This window comes from Pipistrellus hanaki (assembly GCF_964339955.1).
Source record: "Pipistrellus hanaki genome assembly, chromosome: 5".
NCBI classification, from domain to species: domain Eukaryota; kingdom Metazoa; phylum Chordata; class Mammalia; order Chiroptera; family Vespertilionidae; genus Pipistrellus; species Pipistrellus hanaki.
The window spans coordinates 5837757-5854288 of record NC_140507.1 but is presented as its reverse complement, the minus strand read 5'-3'; the positions used below and the strand labels follow the sequence as shown (position 1 = coordinate 5854288).

Here is a 16532-nt window from a genome sequence, read left to right as displayed (position 1 = left end):
GGATTGGGAGAGAATGGTCACTTTGTTTGCGGGGAACTCGGAGACTCAGGGGGAAAGCTGGGAGGCAGTAGAGTTGTATACTCTTAACACGGTGGTCAGAATGGTTGGGTTCTAGGACCAGGTCTGCCCCTTTCAGGGGCTGTGTGACCATGGAGAAACCACCTAACCTCTCTGGTCCATGCTCCCCCATTTGTGCTGCAAAGAGTCTGGCTTGCAAGGACTCCCAGCAATCACTCTTTCCATCCGCTCTCTGATTCTAAGCTTTAACTTTGATTAGACTTTTGTCAGGATTTCTTCTGGCCTGCCGGGGTGAAAGAGCCAGCAGGGGTTTTAAAGAACAAATCAGCTCAGACAATAGTAACATCTTTTTCCTTTTCTAGATGGAATTAGTAGATATGGCCTGTAGTAAGTTGATCTATCTGGATGCCACCAGGCCAGCTCTCTGGCTGGCACTTTTCATTGTGTCGCCTGATTTTCCTTTAATTGAGTGCAGATCAGAACATAGTGATGGGAGCTGGGTGCAGGGAGAAAGCCTCAGAGGCAGGGGCCCTCTGACCAGGCAGCCTTCTGCTCCGGGAGGGGGGGAGGGGGCAGGTGGGAGAGCATCTGCATGCATGCCAAGCTGCAGTGTCACCTTTATTAATGATGACGGGCGAGGGAGTCAGCAGGCAGCTAGTGCGGACTGCAGCGGATGGTAATTGGAAGGTGTTGTGACCATTCCAAAGGACAGGGAAGCAAAAGTGGGACAAATGGGAATTTAAGAGGAGGGAGGGGAGCAGAGGGAAAGAATGAGGCAGGGTGGGTGGGAAAGGAGTATGATGTCATTGGGAAAACTGCAAACCAGTAAGTCAATGAGGTGTCGTTTCCGGGTCAGAGAGGAAACTGCCTAAGAGGAGCCAGCCTGTCGGGGAGCCGGGGAGCCGGGGAGCCGGGGCTGGCAGGAAGCAGGAGATCGGGGTTCTCGCCAGGGGTCAACTGAGCAGGAATGAATGGACTTCCATTTCCCTCTGCTCCATCCTCCGTGGGCCTTCTGTGTGTGGCGGGGAAGGGGAGGGTTGGGGGGGGGCATTTTTCCCCCCATGAACGACATCAGAAGCAGTGCTCTATGCAGAAGGGCTTGACTGGCTCGTTAATGTGCAGCGGAGTCAGCCACTCAGCCAGTGATCTCTGAGCTCAGTTTCTGGGATGTTTTATCACCTGGATCAGCTTCATAAAAGCCGGAGCATGACGATCCTGCCAGTTCTCACTGTTCACAGATGAAATAGCTCTCCCGTCATAGGAATGATGAGCAAGGGCTGCGGTGGCTCCCTTTAGTTCTCAAGGCCTTGTCAGCAGAGCTGGCCCGGAGGCAGCCCGGTAGGCAGGGGTCTGCATGGCATCCTGTTAGCTACAGGTGGAGGTTTAAGACCTTTCCAGTCTGCCCCCCCAAAACATCGCTCGTGACCTCCATCCGCTGTGCCCGCAGTGAGCCGCGATCAGACCCTGCCACCTGGTGTGCTGGGCAGGCCTGCCTCTCGCAGCAGGAATAGCTAGACCGATGTGGGGACGAGGGGAGGTGTTGAGAGAGGCCTCGGTGAAAAGCTGAGAACGTGATGGGAGAGACCTTCTCCATACTCCTCTGTTCTTCATGGAGGAAACACGAGGTGAACTTTTATCCACAAAGTAATCATCCCTCCTGAAAACTCTCGCCTGGCTGCCTGGTTGGCCATGAACCTGTGTCTGTCTGCCCCTCCACTGCTCTCCGCGTGGAGGCCCCGCAGAGGGAGAAGGATGAAGGGCAGGCAGAGCTTGTATTAACCACCACCCGCCATGTTCCCCAGGCCCACAGGAAGGTTTAAACCATCCCCCATGAGTCAACCAAAAGCCAGCTCTACAGCTTCCTCAGCTAATCAACAGATCTCCTGGCGAACTGGAAAGGGGGCTGAGGCTGGGGTGGCAAGGAGGCTGTGTGAGAGCCTCTGGTGTGCCAGGCTCCCCACAGAACCCCTTTCCGCCCCATCCTCACAGCAGCCCTATCGGCAGCAGGCACTGTTATCCCCACTTCAGAGATGAGAGAACTCAGAGAGTGAAAGCAGCGTGCCCAGAGTTCCAGAGCATCTGAAGAGGGCTGGGATTTGATCCCAGGGTGTGGGAGGCCGAGTCCAGGGCTTTAGGAAAGCTGCGTCTATGGGAAACCAGACATCCTTCCTAGTATGTGGTCTTGGTGTCTCACACTGAACCCTTCTTGGCCTGCAAAGCCCCAAGCAAAGCCGCAAATGAAGGGGTGATCCTCAGCTGAGCCTAAAGTCATGGGAGACTGATACACCATAGAGCAGTGGTTCTCAACCTTCCTAATGCCGCGACCCTTTAATACAGCTCCTCATGTTGTGGTGACCCCGAACCATAAAATTATTCTCGTTGCTACTTCATAACTGTAATTTTGCTACTGTTAATGAATTATAATGTAAATATCTGTGTTTTCCAATGGTCTTAGGCGACCCCTGTGAAAGGGTCATTCGACCCCCAAAGGGGTGGAGACCCACAGGTTGAGAACCGCTGCCATAGAGCATAGTTATTAAGAGGGCTGGTCTTATCTAAGTAGCTGTACGTCTAGCCTTATCAGGTGGCCTCTCTGCCCATATCATCTGCCAATCTAGCACCATCCTTTCATCCACCCATCCATCATCCATCCATCCATGTGTCCATCCATTTCTCCATCCATCCTTTTATCTCTATAGAGGCACAAGAAATGCTTAGAATGTTTCTTAACATTTTAGAGGTTTATTACTTGCATTGAATATTCTTAGTATTCAGGGGGGACAGAGGGCATGGTAAGGTGAACTATTATGCATTTTTCTTCATGTGATTGCTTTTCTTATTAAGATTATATCATGTTTACAAAACAATAGTCTTTTTGTTTTTTTCTAAAGAAACAACAACATTCTGGACTCACCATTCTGCCCCTTGTTTCCCTCGTCTATAAAGTGCATGTGACTTTGCCAACATTGACTGGATGTTGCGAGGATCAAATGAGATGCAGCATCGACAGTGCTTGGCCCATCACAAGTGCTCCATACCTGGTGGCTGTTGTTACCATGAGCATGCTCTTTTAGCCCAGTGTCTGACATTTAAATGTCCAACTAATATTAGCTCTCCTTTTTCCAGATCTTTCCTTCCCTCGCCACAACCCTGTACAACGTCCTTACTGATAAGTAGAGGGCTTAGTATGCTGTCCAACACACACTTAGCCCTTTAAATGGTGGTTGTTATCCTTCAGCCCACAGTGCCTCCTGTCTGAGACGTACTATTCCTTTGTGACGCCTTTTCCTGTTGAACGCTGACCCTGTGTCATCTATAACCTGGATGCAATGTTGCAGGAGAAGGTGAGGGGCTACTTGGGAGTCCTCTCCAGAGCCCACATCCCCTCAGTGCCCTGACTCTGACTTTTCTTGGGGAGACGTGAGGACACCACACTGCCCGGGGCTGAAAGCAGGCTTCTCTGCCCAGCCCTTGCCCAGGCATTCGGTGAGAAGCAGGGAAGACTGTCACTGGCATAAGCACCAAGAATAAATCCTTGTTTCTGAAACTACTCCTTTTGCAATCACATTTGTGAACTTCCCCACCCACACCTCCAACGATGCAATTAGAAACATTTAGAAAAGTGCCTGCTGTTCAGTTGGAAACAGGGGGGCGGCGGGGGGGGGGGGGGTGCCGAACCCTAGCCCCTCTCCTGGCCAGCAGGCCTCGCAGGCCCACAGGCTTGTATGACTTAACGCAGACACTGGGAGGAGCCAGAGAAGGCCCCCCTCATTCAGCACTGAACAGCAGGCAGAGGACTCATGTAAAATTAGAGTCCACATCCATGCCTGCCGAAGGAGGAGGCCTGAGTGCTACAAGCAATCAGTTAGTGAGAAACTCTTCGCCGAGGAGCCGGGACACTACCACGAATGAGGAAGAGGCAACATGAAAACACAACTTGTGTTGTTCATGGACCATGACCCCAGGAAAAACTCCAGTATGTCTTGGAAATGGGCTTGTGTCGTAAGACATGAAAAATGCCTCTTTAAAGAGGGATTCCTGAAACACACAGCAGACAGAGCGAGCTTCTTAAAACCCAAATCAGTGGCCTCCCATCGCACTTGTAAGAAAATCCAAACTTTTGCCTCTGAGCCATAGGTGTCCACAGGAACTGGCCACCGCCTGTCTCTCTGACCTCATCTTACACCTCACCTGCCCTCATTTCATACATCCCACCTCAGGGCCTTTGTACCTGCTGTTTAGTTGCCCCAGAATGCTGTTCTGCCAGATTTTTGCCTGACTATCATTATTCAGATCTACATTAAAACATCAGCTCTCTAAGAGGCCACGTCCTGAAAATAGGTCCCTCCTCATTCCATTCTACTTCATTACTTTGTAATATTTTTAACATACATTTGTATTGATTTCAGAGAGGAAGGGAGAAGGAGAGAAAGAGGTAGAAACATCAATAATGAGAGAGAACCATTGATCAGCTGCCTCCTGCACAGTCTCTGACCCAGAATCAAGCCATGACCTCCTGGTTCATAGATCGAAAATCAACCACCTTGCCATACCCACTGGACTCTTAGTAATGTTTTATTAGTAGTAGATATCACTGTCTAAAATGATCTTATACATGTATTTACTTGCTTAATATGTTTCCCCATAACTGACCCTCTGACCAATAGGAATATGAGCTCCTTAAGCAGAAATCCCTTGTTAATCTCATTCACGGATGTATCCCCAGCACTTGGAAATGTGCTAGAACATAGTAGAGGCTTAAGAAATACTTGTTAAATTAAGGAATGTGTGAAAGAATGATCTCACTCTGGTTTATCAAGTATAATTTTAGATGGGGTGCACTGCACTCAGAGTAGAACAAAATTATTTCATTCCCAGCCTCTCCTAAGGCAACACGTGACCCTAACATTCCATAGTTTGTGGGGGCGGTGGGTCCCAGTAACATTTGTTCAGAGATGGGGAATATTATAATAAACTCAGTTTCTCATCTAGCCAGTATCTACTGATCCCATACTACGTGCAAATTCAAGTCTAGATTCTGCCAATATAGCAATGAATAAGTGGACAGAAATGTCTCCCTGGTGGAGCTGCCAGTGCTAACAGGGGCAATATGTTGGGTTTTTGAAAAGAACACAGGGGTTGGAGTCAGAAAGACCCCGATTTTAATTCTTGCCCCATTGTATATTCAATGTCTGTCTAGGCCAGCTGCTTGACTTCTATGTATCTCACTTTCCTCATCTGTGAAATGGGCACAGAGCTGACGTCCTGAGGTTGTAAGATAATTCAGTAAGGCAATGAATGAAAGGAATTTGCCCGCCTTCTATTTCTCCTTGGGATTAAGGATCTCACTGTATTCCTTGGAAGATTTTAAGTCACCCCACACAAAGCCATGTGCATGGGCTTCAGCCAGCATCCAAAGGGGTTAGTTTCAAAGGACGAATGTATGATTAATTCAGGCTCCTCTTCCAGCCTTGATTCAGAGCAGCCTGGGACCCTGCCCCTCCTGTTCCTCGTCAGTGAGGACAGTTCTCTGAGGAGACACTAAGCTGGCCCATCACCAATGCCCACAGGGCTGGGCGGGTTTGCACACAGCTAACTCTCTGAGCTGCCATGTTGTGCACAGGAGTGTGTCAGGGCACATCCAGAGTTCAAGGCAACCATGTGGCACCTTAGTTTTCCTGAGATGTTGGGCCTTTGATATGGAGCATGTCTCCGAAAGCTCTGGATCTCTGCCCATCAGAAGCTTCCCCTGAAGGAAGGTGACTTGGTTAACGCTGTCACAGAGCAAGGCCCCTGGTCACCAAAGAATGGCACTGCGCCCACACAGAGACAGGCACCCCTAAAGCTAACATCTGGGGGACTATGTTTTCGATATCTCATGCTTTTGGACACTGTTGTCCCTCTTCCTACCTGCCAGCAGTTATCCCCAAATAAAGGAAACCTCCCAGCATGCTCTGTTCCAAGAGGCACACACTCAATTTACTAAACAGCTGGACGTTGGGCATGTTAACCACCATCAGAGTCCAAGGGCGTTTAGCTGTTTGTCCCGAGCTGTGATGGGGGGCGCCGGGTGTGCCCACAGAGGGTCACCGATAGGTAGAGGCATCCCCTCCTCTGTCCAGGTCGGGATTGCAGTTAGCTGATCTGCATAGTTTCTCTGGACCAGAGCCATCGGCAATGACAATGGTAGTAATCGTTGGTAATGACTGAGGGCTTTCTGTGTTCCAAGTGCTTTACACAATTGATTTGACTTAATTCTCATCAGAGCTGTATGACATAGGGACTATTTCTACCCCTTTCACAGGTGATGACACTGAGGCACGGGACCCTGCCCAAGGTCACACAACTATTGTAGTAAGGGGTACAGCTGAGATTTGAACTCAGGCCACCCAGCTCCTAGACCCCCTACTCTGAAGCTCTACGTCCCGGCAGAACCGGATGTAAGCTCCTCGGAGCTCTTGAAAACACAGCCTTATCTGTCCTGCCCATGGCTGCACCCCCGCACCCAGTGCAGTGCCCAGAACTTGATGGTCGCTCAGACAGAACGCACACGCTAGTCTCTGCAAATACTGCCACAAGCTCCCACTCTGAGCTGCCCGATGGAGGAAGGGGTGATAGACGCCCTGTTTTCCCTGACACCACAGCCTCCCACCTCCGGTCCTGGATCCGCCACACAGCCAGCACCTATTCCATCCAAGAATAAAACCCCTTATATAACCACCCAGCAGACGTAGGGGTAAATGGAGAAGCAACCTAAAAGTGTCACTCGGCCACTTTCAGTCTCGAAAGGAAATCGATGGTCCAGGAGATAGAAGGTCTCCTCTCCCCATGAGCCTCCCCGGGCATGCAAACTTTCCTTCTTCTCCTTTCCTAGGTGCTCTCTCTATTTTATTTTATTATTTTATTTTGGTCGTGCACATTATTTGAAGTTACTATAGCAACGTGTCACCAGCTGGCATCGCATAGTAATGTTGGCATTTTAGGTACAAGCTCCCGAAGTTGGCTGTGTTTCCCCCCTCTGCGATCTCATCACTCCCACTGCTCTCAGGTGAGTGGGGGGCACACTGGCAGCAGCCGTGCCCCTCCCCCTGTTGTGTTTGTGTGTCAAGGCTGGGCAAACCTTTCTCCTCTTCCTGGTTCCCCTGGCACTGCAGGGGTCCTGGCTGGTGTGTAGGTGTGTTAGCATCAGAGCTGGCTAGATAGGTATGTTTGGTTGAGTGTTGTGCACCGAAGCTATCAATGTGGTGGTGACGGGGATGGTGATGATGGCGATTTTTTTTATGCAAAGGAGTAGAATGATTGGGGGAGGGCTACTCTCCTGATCGCAATCACCTAGTAGCCCAGCTAATGAATATTAATCACAGGATCCTGGGTGTTTCTTTTGCCCTCTCGCCATGGCACAGTGAAGGGACCCCGACTGTTTGCCTTTGGAGCACGGGCCCTCTCCCAGGTGTGCGAGATCTCCCACACACGCTGCCAGCTGAATTAATGAGGAGGCCTGATTGTCTGGGTGGCTGAAGAGGCTTAGCAGCCCCTCATCAGCCGAGTGCCTGGATGATTGCACTTATTTTTACACGTTTGACCTAGTTTCACACCGTATCTCCTCCTGCTGTGATTCATTAGCTACGTTTTCAACCGCCCTGAGAGGAGCCGAGGTGACTGTGCCCTGCTGGTGCCAGCGTCTCGGATACAATTTCTCTCCGGAATTTGATATGCAGGTCCCCCTGGTATTCTGTTTTAGGAAGCAATTTCCCATCCGGGCGCCTGGCATGCTGCTTGGGTATGGATGAGTGGCTGCCTCATGCCTTGGTAGTAAATCTACGTCCACTACAGCATCTCAGCCAGGGCTGGGAAGAGGCGGTCCTCACCAGCCTGGACTGCAAGGGACCCCTCCACCCCACTGTTCCCCAGGCAGCACTCAAAGGCTGCTGACGGGGCTGGGGGTGCGGGCTACTACACTATAAAGTTTGAGCTGTGCCCATGTCAGGAGTGTCTGAGTTGCTAAGGCAGATACAGTCTGACCATCACCCCCACCCCCAATTCCTCTCTTTCTTCCTAAACATTTAAAACATGGTGGCTGGAGAAGATCTCAAACTTGTAAGGAGTGGGGGGACACAGGACGCGGGAAGGTGGGTTTCCATGCTGAGGACATGGCAGAGGCGCCTAGTGCTAAACCATCATGCTATCTGCGTGACAGAGGTTTTTCCTGTTTTGTTTGTTTGTATTAATTTAAATGTCTGGAGGAGCCCTTTCTAAATACGAACCTGCCCCTGCAGCTGGTGTCTCAAACATGTCACAGACGTCAGTCACCCTGGTGGGATGTGTGACAGGTGTGGTTCTCAGGGGGGCTAGACGCCGGAGTAGAAACAGGGGCGCTCCCAGTCGGAAGCGAGACGCTGTCATTTCTCACTCACAGCCAAAGGCAGGTAACTTGTCCAAACTTCAGTCTCCCCGCAAGCACTACTGAGAGGCACCCAGCCTGGCGGGCGTTTCTCCGTGGCCGTGACAACAGAGGAGGGGACACGCTGGGAAAGTAATGCTGATGGTGGGTGAGCTGTAACCGGTGCCCGAGCCGGTCCTTATACAAAGAGGATGGTTTCTTTCATGAACCGACCACTCTCTCTCGGTGGGGACCAGTCCCCCTCCCCCTCCTGATGTTTTTCTAAAAGGAAGCATGGAAGTTTCTCTCAACAAGGCTTAAGACAATGCAGCCCTTTCAAGGTAATGCCAGTGAACTTGAGCACAGAGGTTTGTTTTCTGCCCTTTTTGCCCGTTCACATGCAAATCAAGCCTTTGGGAATGACAAGCGTTCCCTGCCAGTACATTTGGGGCAGCCTGCGGTTCTCACAATGGTGGATTTCCCAACACACACACACACACACACACACACACACACACAGCGCCCAACCCCAGGGCTCCTTCTGGCCAAAGCTTTAAAAGTAAACTATTGTCCGAGAGACGATCGCGTTTTCTCTCCCGGGATCATGCATCACAGAACGGAAAGCTGCTCAGCCTCTTACCTTGAAGCAGCGGCTACCTGCAGGGGAGGTCCTCTGTTCCTTGCAAAGCGAACCGGGCTCTGGCCAGCAGCAGAGTTACTCCACGAGAAGGAATAGTAAGTCCTTCATGTTGTAATTCTCACTGTTTAGATGCAAGAAGTGTAGTGGGTCTGCTCACGTAGGAATAAATAAAAAGCCGAACAAACTGCCGGGCTGCTACCATGTGAGAGAAAAGACCTCTAGTGGCCACAGGCTGAATTCTTTGAGGAAGGGAGACAGGAGATTGGAGGGAGTAGGAAGTAGTGTGCGTGCTCTCTCCCTCCCACTGCCTGCCTCCATTTCTCCCTCCCCCTCTCTCTCTCTCTCTCTCTCTCTCTCTCTCTCTCTCACTCACTCACACACACACACACACACACACACACACTCCACCTCCCAAACTCTAAGATTCCTCCTTTCCTGCATGCAGCCTGTCCAGAGCGGTGCACAGTAATAAAACCCATGTCCTGGCATAAGTGTGACCAGGTGAAGTTAGCAGTGATGGTGCTCTGTCTGGTTTGGAAGGGACTGGCAATGGCACAAACTCACCCCCATCCTTGGGGGCCTGAGCTGGAGAGAGGCTCACCCAGTGAAGAGGCTGGGGTCCCCGTCACCAGACACAGCGTCCACATTGCTGCCCCGGAGACTCCAGCCTTGCCCTGTCTGCAGCCGGCATGCTCTCTAAGCATCCGTGTGTGTGTGTGTGTGTGTGTGTGTGTGTGGTCACTAGCAGATCTGGTCTGGTGCTCAGAGGGCCCTGTGGCTGTCTTGAAATTCTGAATAATTTTTAACAAGGACTCTGCATTTACATATCATCTGAGCCCCACTAATTGCATCGCTGGCCTTGCTGATGGGGAAGCATCCCCCCACCAACATCCTAGTTAGAAAGAACCAGGAGCCAATGAGAATCCTGGTCTTTGGGAGCCACTTTAGGGAATGTGAGCTTGAGGGACATTTGATTCCCGAAAGACTTCCTGTGGAGGGATACGGAGGCACTTCCTGGGCACAGACATCAGGGCTATTCTTCCAGCTAAACTGCAAATCGGTCATCTGGGAGAACACTTTTATTTCATATTTGTTATATATTTTTAAGAAAGGGAAAGGGTGGGGGTCTCTTTGTTTTGGGGGGTGTTTGTGTGTGATTAGTTGTGTTTTTAAGTAAGACAGCATTTGTGATACCAATCCCGCTTTCCTGGTTCAAGCATAGCACCCCCAGGCCCACCTCTCCGGTGTTTGATGCCCTTTCACAGCGGGCTCCTGGAGACATCCTTATGCCCCAGGCCCACCATCCTCCACAGCCTTGTTCTTGCCGCACCACGTGGGGCTTCTTTGGCTCAGAGAGCATCTTGCCAGAGGCAATCTCTGTGGCCCACCCCACCCCACAGTGGGTTTGTGGTCAGTACTTCCTTCCCCAGGCTTCCAGAGCAGATCCCCCTAAATCCTGCCTACAGACACGAGACCTAGCAGGAAACACATTCATACAGACTCGTAGGATCCGGGAGGGAAAAATGCAGGATAGGGTGAGACATGGACTCTGGTGCCTGAAAGGATATGTCTCTGGCTCCTCTGAGCCCAAAGGTTCTTGCAGACCCAGCTGGTCTCCAGTCCTTGCATGGGTGCCCCTCTTGTCTGAATCCCTCTGGGGCAGGGTTTGCTTCCTGATCGAGGGTCTTGTACTCGTCCCCTCATGGATGTTACTCTTACTTTCCCAACTAGTTCACAAGCTCCTGGGGAGCAAGGGCCATGTCTTCTCATTTCTTTCATCCTCCATGGCCCTTGACAAGTGCTGTTCCTGATGGCTGCTGGCCTCCCACAGGCTCATTCATGGTGGTCCATGGAGAACTGCAGGGCATTCAAGGTGCTATCGGACCATTTGATTCTTCTGTGCACCTCATGGGGTAGACATAGGTGGATTATTATCCCACTTTATAGGTATAAAGGGGGGGGGGCTTAGACATATGGAATTATTTACAAGAAAATCAAACTGTCCTTAGGATCTTGATACGGGCTAGATCTCCTGACACCAATACAGTGCTCTTTCCCCAATGTCCAAGCAGCTGGAGAGGTAAAGACTGGGCCTTGTATTCTATCTGTGGAGCTCCTATTCCAGTCCCAGGAATATAACAGGTGTTCAGGAAATGCTTTTTGGATGAATGAGATTATGAATCAGCCATAAAGGGACATTTCCTCACAGAGAAGTTTGATGATCTTGAAGCATCCATCTTATATAAAAACTGTTTGAAATTTTAACTCTGCTCTTTTGGCTTCTGTATAATGCTTGCTTGCTTAAATAATAAGGAAAATAAGACTACTCCCATTCCAGCGAGGCCATGGACTATGCCCCAGACAGAGTTGTCAGTGCTGACACCAGGCCAGGCCTTGAGATACGGTCTCATGGCCCCTTCCCAGCACACAGGCCTTCTTTCCCAGAAGGCCCAGAAGTCTCATTCCAAATTTGGGAGACAAAGGAGCTAGGAAACGCATAAATAGAAAAGGTTTTCTCCATGTAGGGGGGCCCAGAATTTGAAAGGCACATTTTTCTCTGGCCCTGCGCTTAATAAAATGTAACTCCCTTTCTCTAAGCGTGGCTTAGTTTGTTTGTTTGTTTGTTTGTTTGTTTGCTTGTTTTCTGGTCTTCTGTAACAATCTGGTAAGGATATATTCTTCATCCCTGGGGGGCATTTTAAAAATTATTGTGTTTTTTTTATTTCAGAGAGGAAAGGAGAGGGAGAGATAAAAACATCAATGAGAAAGAATCATTGATTGGCTGTCTCCTGCACACTCCCCACTGGGGACTGAGCCCACAACCTGGGCATGTGGACTTGACCAGAATCAAACCCAGGACCCTTCAGTCCACAGGCTGATTCTTAATCCACTGAGCCAAACTGGCTAGGGCCCTGGGATAGTTGGGGTGTCTGAAGTAAAAGGAATGAAGATGAACCTCACGATCTCCTCTCCATTATTTCATGACACTTTTCTTTGTTTCTTGCAGAGTCACTTCGTGGCGTGTATGACAGCTATCTTACACCAGATGGGCGACCAGCACTACTCCTTTTACATCGAGACCTTCCAGTCTAGCTCCGAGCTCGTGGTGAGTCCATAGGATGCTGGGGGCAGGGTGGGCGGTGTGAGGGAGACATGTCACATTCGGTTCTCAGGAGTTTGGGACAAGAAGGGCTCTGCTGTGGACCTTGAGGGTGTGGGTGTCCATGTTTACAAACAGGACTGCGTGGTTTGCTATGCTCACCCCCCTTCAGGCTTGTACACATTTCTGGAACATGCCTAGGTCCGAGATGAGACCTGAAGGTCAAGTCATGATTCATCAACAAACATTCGTTAATGAATTTGGGGGCTTATGGGCATGAATGATTGAGTCACACAGTCCTGGGCCTGAACCCAGGCTTTGTCCCAGTTAGCTGTGTGACCATGGGCAGGTTAACCTCTCTTCAGCTTTACTCTCCCGCTCTGGAAAGTGGAGATAATATCGTTGATGTCACAAGGTTGGGATTGGGTTAAATGAGAGCACGGCAGCTCTGAGATCCTAAGTGCTCAGCGACAGACAGCTAATATGACATTATGGTAATAAACGCATGGAGGAAGGTGGCCTCTGAACCGCTCTCTTCTTCTGGCCTCTCTGCACTCACTGGCTCCAGGATGACTTCATCAGCACAGAGCCCAGCCCAGCTGTCCTGGGGCACAGCAGGCCCTGTGCCCTCAGCGTGGTCACCTTGGTCATCGCCTCATTACAGCCATATTCAGAGGTTCAGCCCTGGGGGCTCACTTTCCACTCTCCTTGGAGAGACCAAAGGCACCAGCATTGGAACTGCCTCAGAGAATGCCCCATACAACGGGGATCAGTCAAAGCCAATTGCTACACTTTCATTCATTTGGAGGCAAGACTCTCCTTATTGGAGAGGATGGGCAAGAATGGAACTTTTTCTGGATATAAAACAAAAGAAAAGCTTAAAAACATAGGTTTTCCCCTCCCTCAAGTTCTCTGTCTTGGGACATGAAAATAAAAAGACCAGATTCACAATGTTTGACCCCCCCCAATGGATGGGAAGGAAGGTGGGAGAGGGAGTTATTTATTGAACATACACACTTTCTTATATAACCCTCATGACAGCAGGACGTAGGTGTCACTGCTCACTTTTCCAGGTCGACAGCTTGCTCAAGGCCACGTTGCTTGTTTGGGACAGAGGCAGAGTGTGAGATGATATGGCATGGAGCCTGACTCCATGCTACATCATCTCACCCGGAAGCCAGGTTGACCATGAATGAGCCAGAGGCCTTCTCCATTCCCACAGGGAGGGGGTGTGCCTGTGAGGGTATCCACACCTCACCGGGTGACATCAGGATGAATAGCAATGCTCGTCATCATCATCATCATCATCATCATCATCAGGCACTTAGCAAACAGCACTTACCAAGGGCCAGGCTCTGTGCAAAGCAACTTCTGGTGCTCATGCCATTGTCACAGGGACCCTCTGGGGGAGTGTGCTGTCCCCATGCTGCTGAGGCCGAATCTGGGGCTTAATGCACTGTGGTAATTTCCCCTAGAAGCAAAGATTGCTGGAAAGGAACCAATCTTATTTCCAGAATTTTGCAATTTACTATGAAGCAGTGATTTTCAAATTACATTCCTCCCAGCCTCACTACCTCTCCCATACACACACACACACACACACACACACACACACACTCACACTGCAACCACAGCTCTCCTACTTTTATCTGGTTTATATATTAGGTGCCAGGTAAGATTTTCTCTGAACAAAGAATTCTGCTGTTAAAATCATATGAAAACTGCTGGCGCAAGGAAAGACCCAGGGTCTTAGACCTTACCTGAAGCACACAGGTGAAGGCTACATGGCTTCCTCCCTGTGGTCAGGAGGTTCCCACCCTGGTGGTGGTCCTGATCTCTGTTCCTTGCATTTGCCTCGCACTTGTGATCCCCACAGGTGGAGAGCAAGACCAATGGACCGCATAACCCAATGGGGTGTGCTGCAGTCCACTCGGAACCTCTGCGAAGGAGAGGAAGAGGTCGCTGCCCCACTTCCCCTAATCGGCCTGAGCTGGTGTCCGTGACACATGAATTAGCTGTGTTTACAGTACTGCTAATTCGGCGTTCATTTTAATAATAGTTTGTTTGCTCAATGGCCTGCGATGCTTTCATAGAGTGCAAATCATTTCCTTCTCAGATACATATTTGGGGAGATGATTATAAAACTGCCACAGCAGTGAGTGCACTTATGTCTTTACTCCCAGAGACAGAATTAATCGGGCTTTGTTTTGAGAGCATTATCACCTTTCGAGTTCCTGTTCCACTTGCATTTGTGAAACAGTCTCTCGGTAACCAACTCGGACTCCCATTTAAAAACCCACTGCTGTGAGCTCCATTGGGTTTACCTAATAAAAGGTTGTGCCCCTTCTCTTTCTGCCCCACCAAAAATTCTAAAAATATATATAAACAGCCAACAAAGACCTGGGCACTTTGAGTCTGTCCCTAGAAAACAAGATGACAGATGTGGTTTTTTTTATTATTATTTTTTTTTTCTATTTTAGGACTTCTTGATGGAGACATTCATCATGTTCAAGGACCTCATTGGGAAGAACGTGTATCCCTCAGACTGGATGGCCATGAGCATGGTTCAGAACAGGTGAGCCGCCCCGGCCTCCTCGCGGCCCCAGCGCCCGCAGTCACGCGGAAGGACGCTGGTGGAGATAAGGCAGGATACTGTCTCCCTGGCGAAAAGAAATCCAAGTGTCCCAGCTCTTCTCGTCCTACTTTTAATCCCTGGGAAACTCCTCACCGACCTTGAACTTTGTGTGTTTCTTAATTTTTTTTTTTTTACTCCTCATGCCTTTTTATATGCTGACCTGGCTACTCCCCCACCATCTCCATTTTTCAAACATCAGTGATTTAATCTAATTTTTTACTTATTGATTTGAGAGAGAAACATCGATGTGCTGTCCCACTTATTTATGCAGTCAGTGGTTGGTTCTTGTATGTGCCCTGCCTGGAGTTCGAGCCTGCAACCTTGGCATATTGAGACGATGCTCTAACCAACTGAGCTACCTGGCCAGGGCTCAAAAACCAGTTAAAATATCCTATTTTGAATGTGAAGCCTTCCCTAAATTATTGGGACAGGAGAGCTTAAGGTAAATTAAATTACTTTAATTTTTTTTTCAAAATGATAAAATGCATTCGGTGGCATGTGGTAGAAATAAGTTTAGGAAGTATTGGATTAAACAGCTTTGAATGAATTTCTGTGCTTCAGGACTTCTCAGAGCCTTTAATATGCTAATATGATCCTCTAGTTGAGGATTTAGGGTATAGCATTTCACAGTTTTCTTTGCCCATGGAACCATTTGGTATATATATGTCTCTCTGTGTACATATAATACCTATTAACATCTTATAAAATACCAATGTAGCTCAAGTGTGACTCAGATCCCACATGGCCCACCTCAACATTAGATAAAAGTAATTACACACAATTTCAGTCTTTAATGCTTTCTCTCAAGTCATATTATTTTCATCAAATGAAATTCAAATCATAACACTCAGAAATAATTTATAATATTCCCTTTCTCCAGTCTTCTGGTATTTCTTAGATTTCATGATTTACCCAAGTCTCTCTTAGAGCCTTATTCTCAATTCCTTCTCACAAACTTCTTTAAAACTGGGTCTTCTTTGGCTGCCACCCCCCAACCCCCTGTCCCACTCTCTCTCACTTGCCTTTGCTGTCTTATATCTGTTTTAGGTCCTTCCGATGAAAAGCCCTTTTCTCTACTCTCACTAGAAGCTTGTTCTGTATCTCAGAAGCCAAGAATTGGCTGCAAGGCCAGAAATATCCGGAGAGGGTGGAAGAAGGGAAAACTGACGAGGCAAAAGCAGAACTCTCCTTAGTGGGAGGCAAAGAGGGGAGACTCTGAACATTTTATGTATGAATAGTTTTGTCGGTGGCTACAGTCTGAGACTTTCTATCTTATGTGCGCCTAAAAGCTGACTCCAGTCCCAGCTGGCTTCTCTCCCTTCCTTTTCTGTCCTCTGAAAAGCTGCCTTCCCTCTCCCTGGATGCCTAGGTGCCTAGCCATGTGACTTGATAAGCACACCTGCCCACAGTGCTTCCGGGGCCAGCTTTGGGGACTGGAGGAAGGGAAGAGAGGTGAATCAAGGACAAAGGAAGTATCTGTTGGTGTATCCCAGCTGATGGTAGGAGGAGAAAAAATCAGCCCAGCCACGAAATGTCAGAATTCTCAGTCTGGACTAACCTTGACCTGATTCTCCTGTTTGCATCGCGTAGGTGGGAGGCTGGCTTTGCAATGACTAAAATGTTGGTGGAAGTTAGGTCCAGGCCACCTCATGAATCATAGGGTCCCTTGCTGGCCCTATATCAAGGCCAGCTTCCTGGGCATGAAGACTATATAGTTGCATAGGACTCTAACCCTAAAGGGTCCCAGGCCTGGTGTCAT

The 16532-nt window shown here is 49.2% G+C and overlaps 2 protein-coding genes across 3 annotated transcripts in view; one reads left to right on the top strand and one right to left on the bottom strand.

Moving 5' to 3' along the window:
- INSYN2B (inhibitory synaptic factor family member 2B) overlaps positions 1-9223 on the bottom strand; it is a 97909-nt gene extending 88686 nt beyond the window's left edge. The window contains exon 1 of the mRNA XM_084884017.1: positions 9039-9223. The gene's annotated coding sequence lies outside the window, so the exon portion shown is untranslated. The remainder of the gene's footprint in view (positions 1-9038) is intronic.
- DOCK2 (dedicator of cytokinesis 2) overlaps positions 1-16532 on the top strand; it is a 362595-nt gene that overhangs the window by 270152 nt on the left and 75911 nt on the right. For both annotated transcript variants that reach the window (XM_084884009.1, XM_084884008.1), the window contains exons 28-29: positions 12046-12144; positions 14619-14713. In XM_084884009.1, the coding sequence (XP_084740135.1) occupies positions 12046-12144; positions 14619-14713 (194 nt within the window). The remainder of the gene's footprint in view (positions 1-12045; positions 12145-14618; positions 14714-16532) is intronic.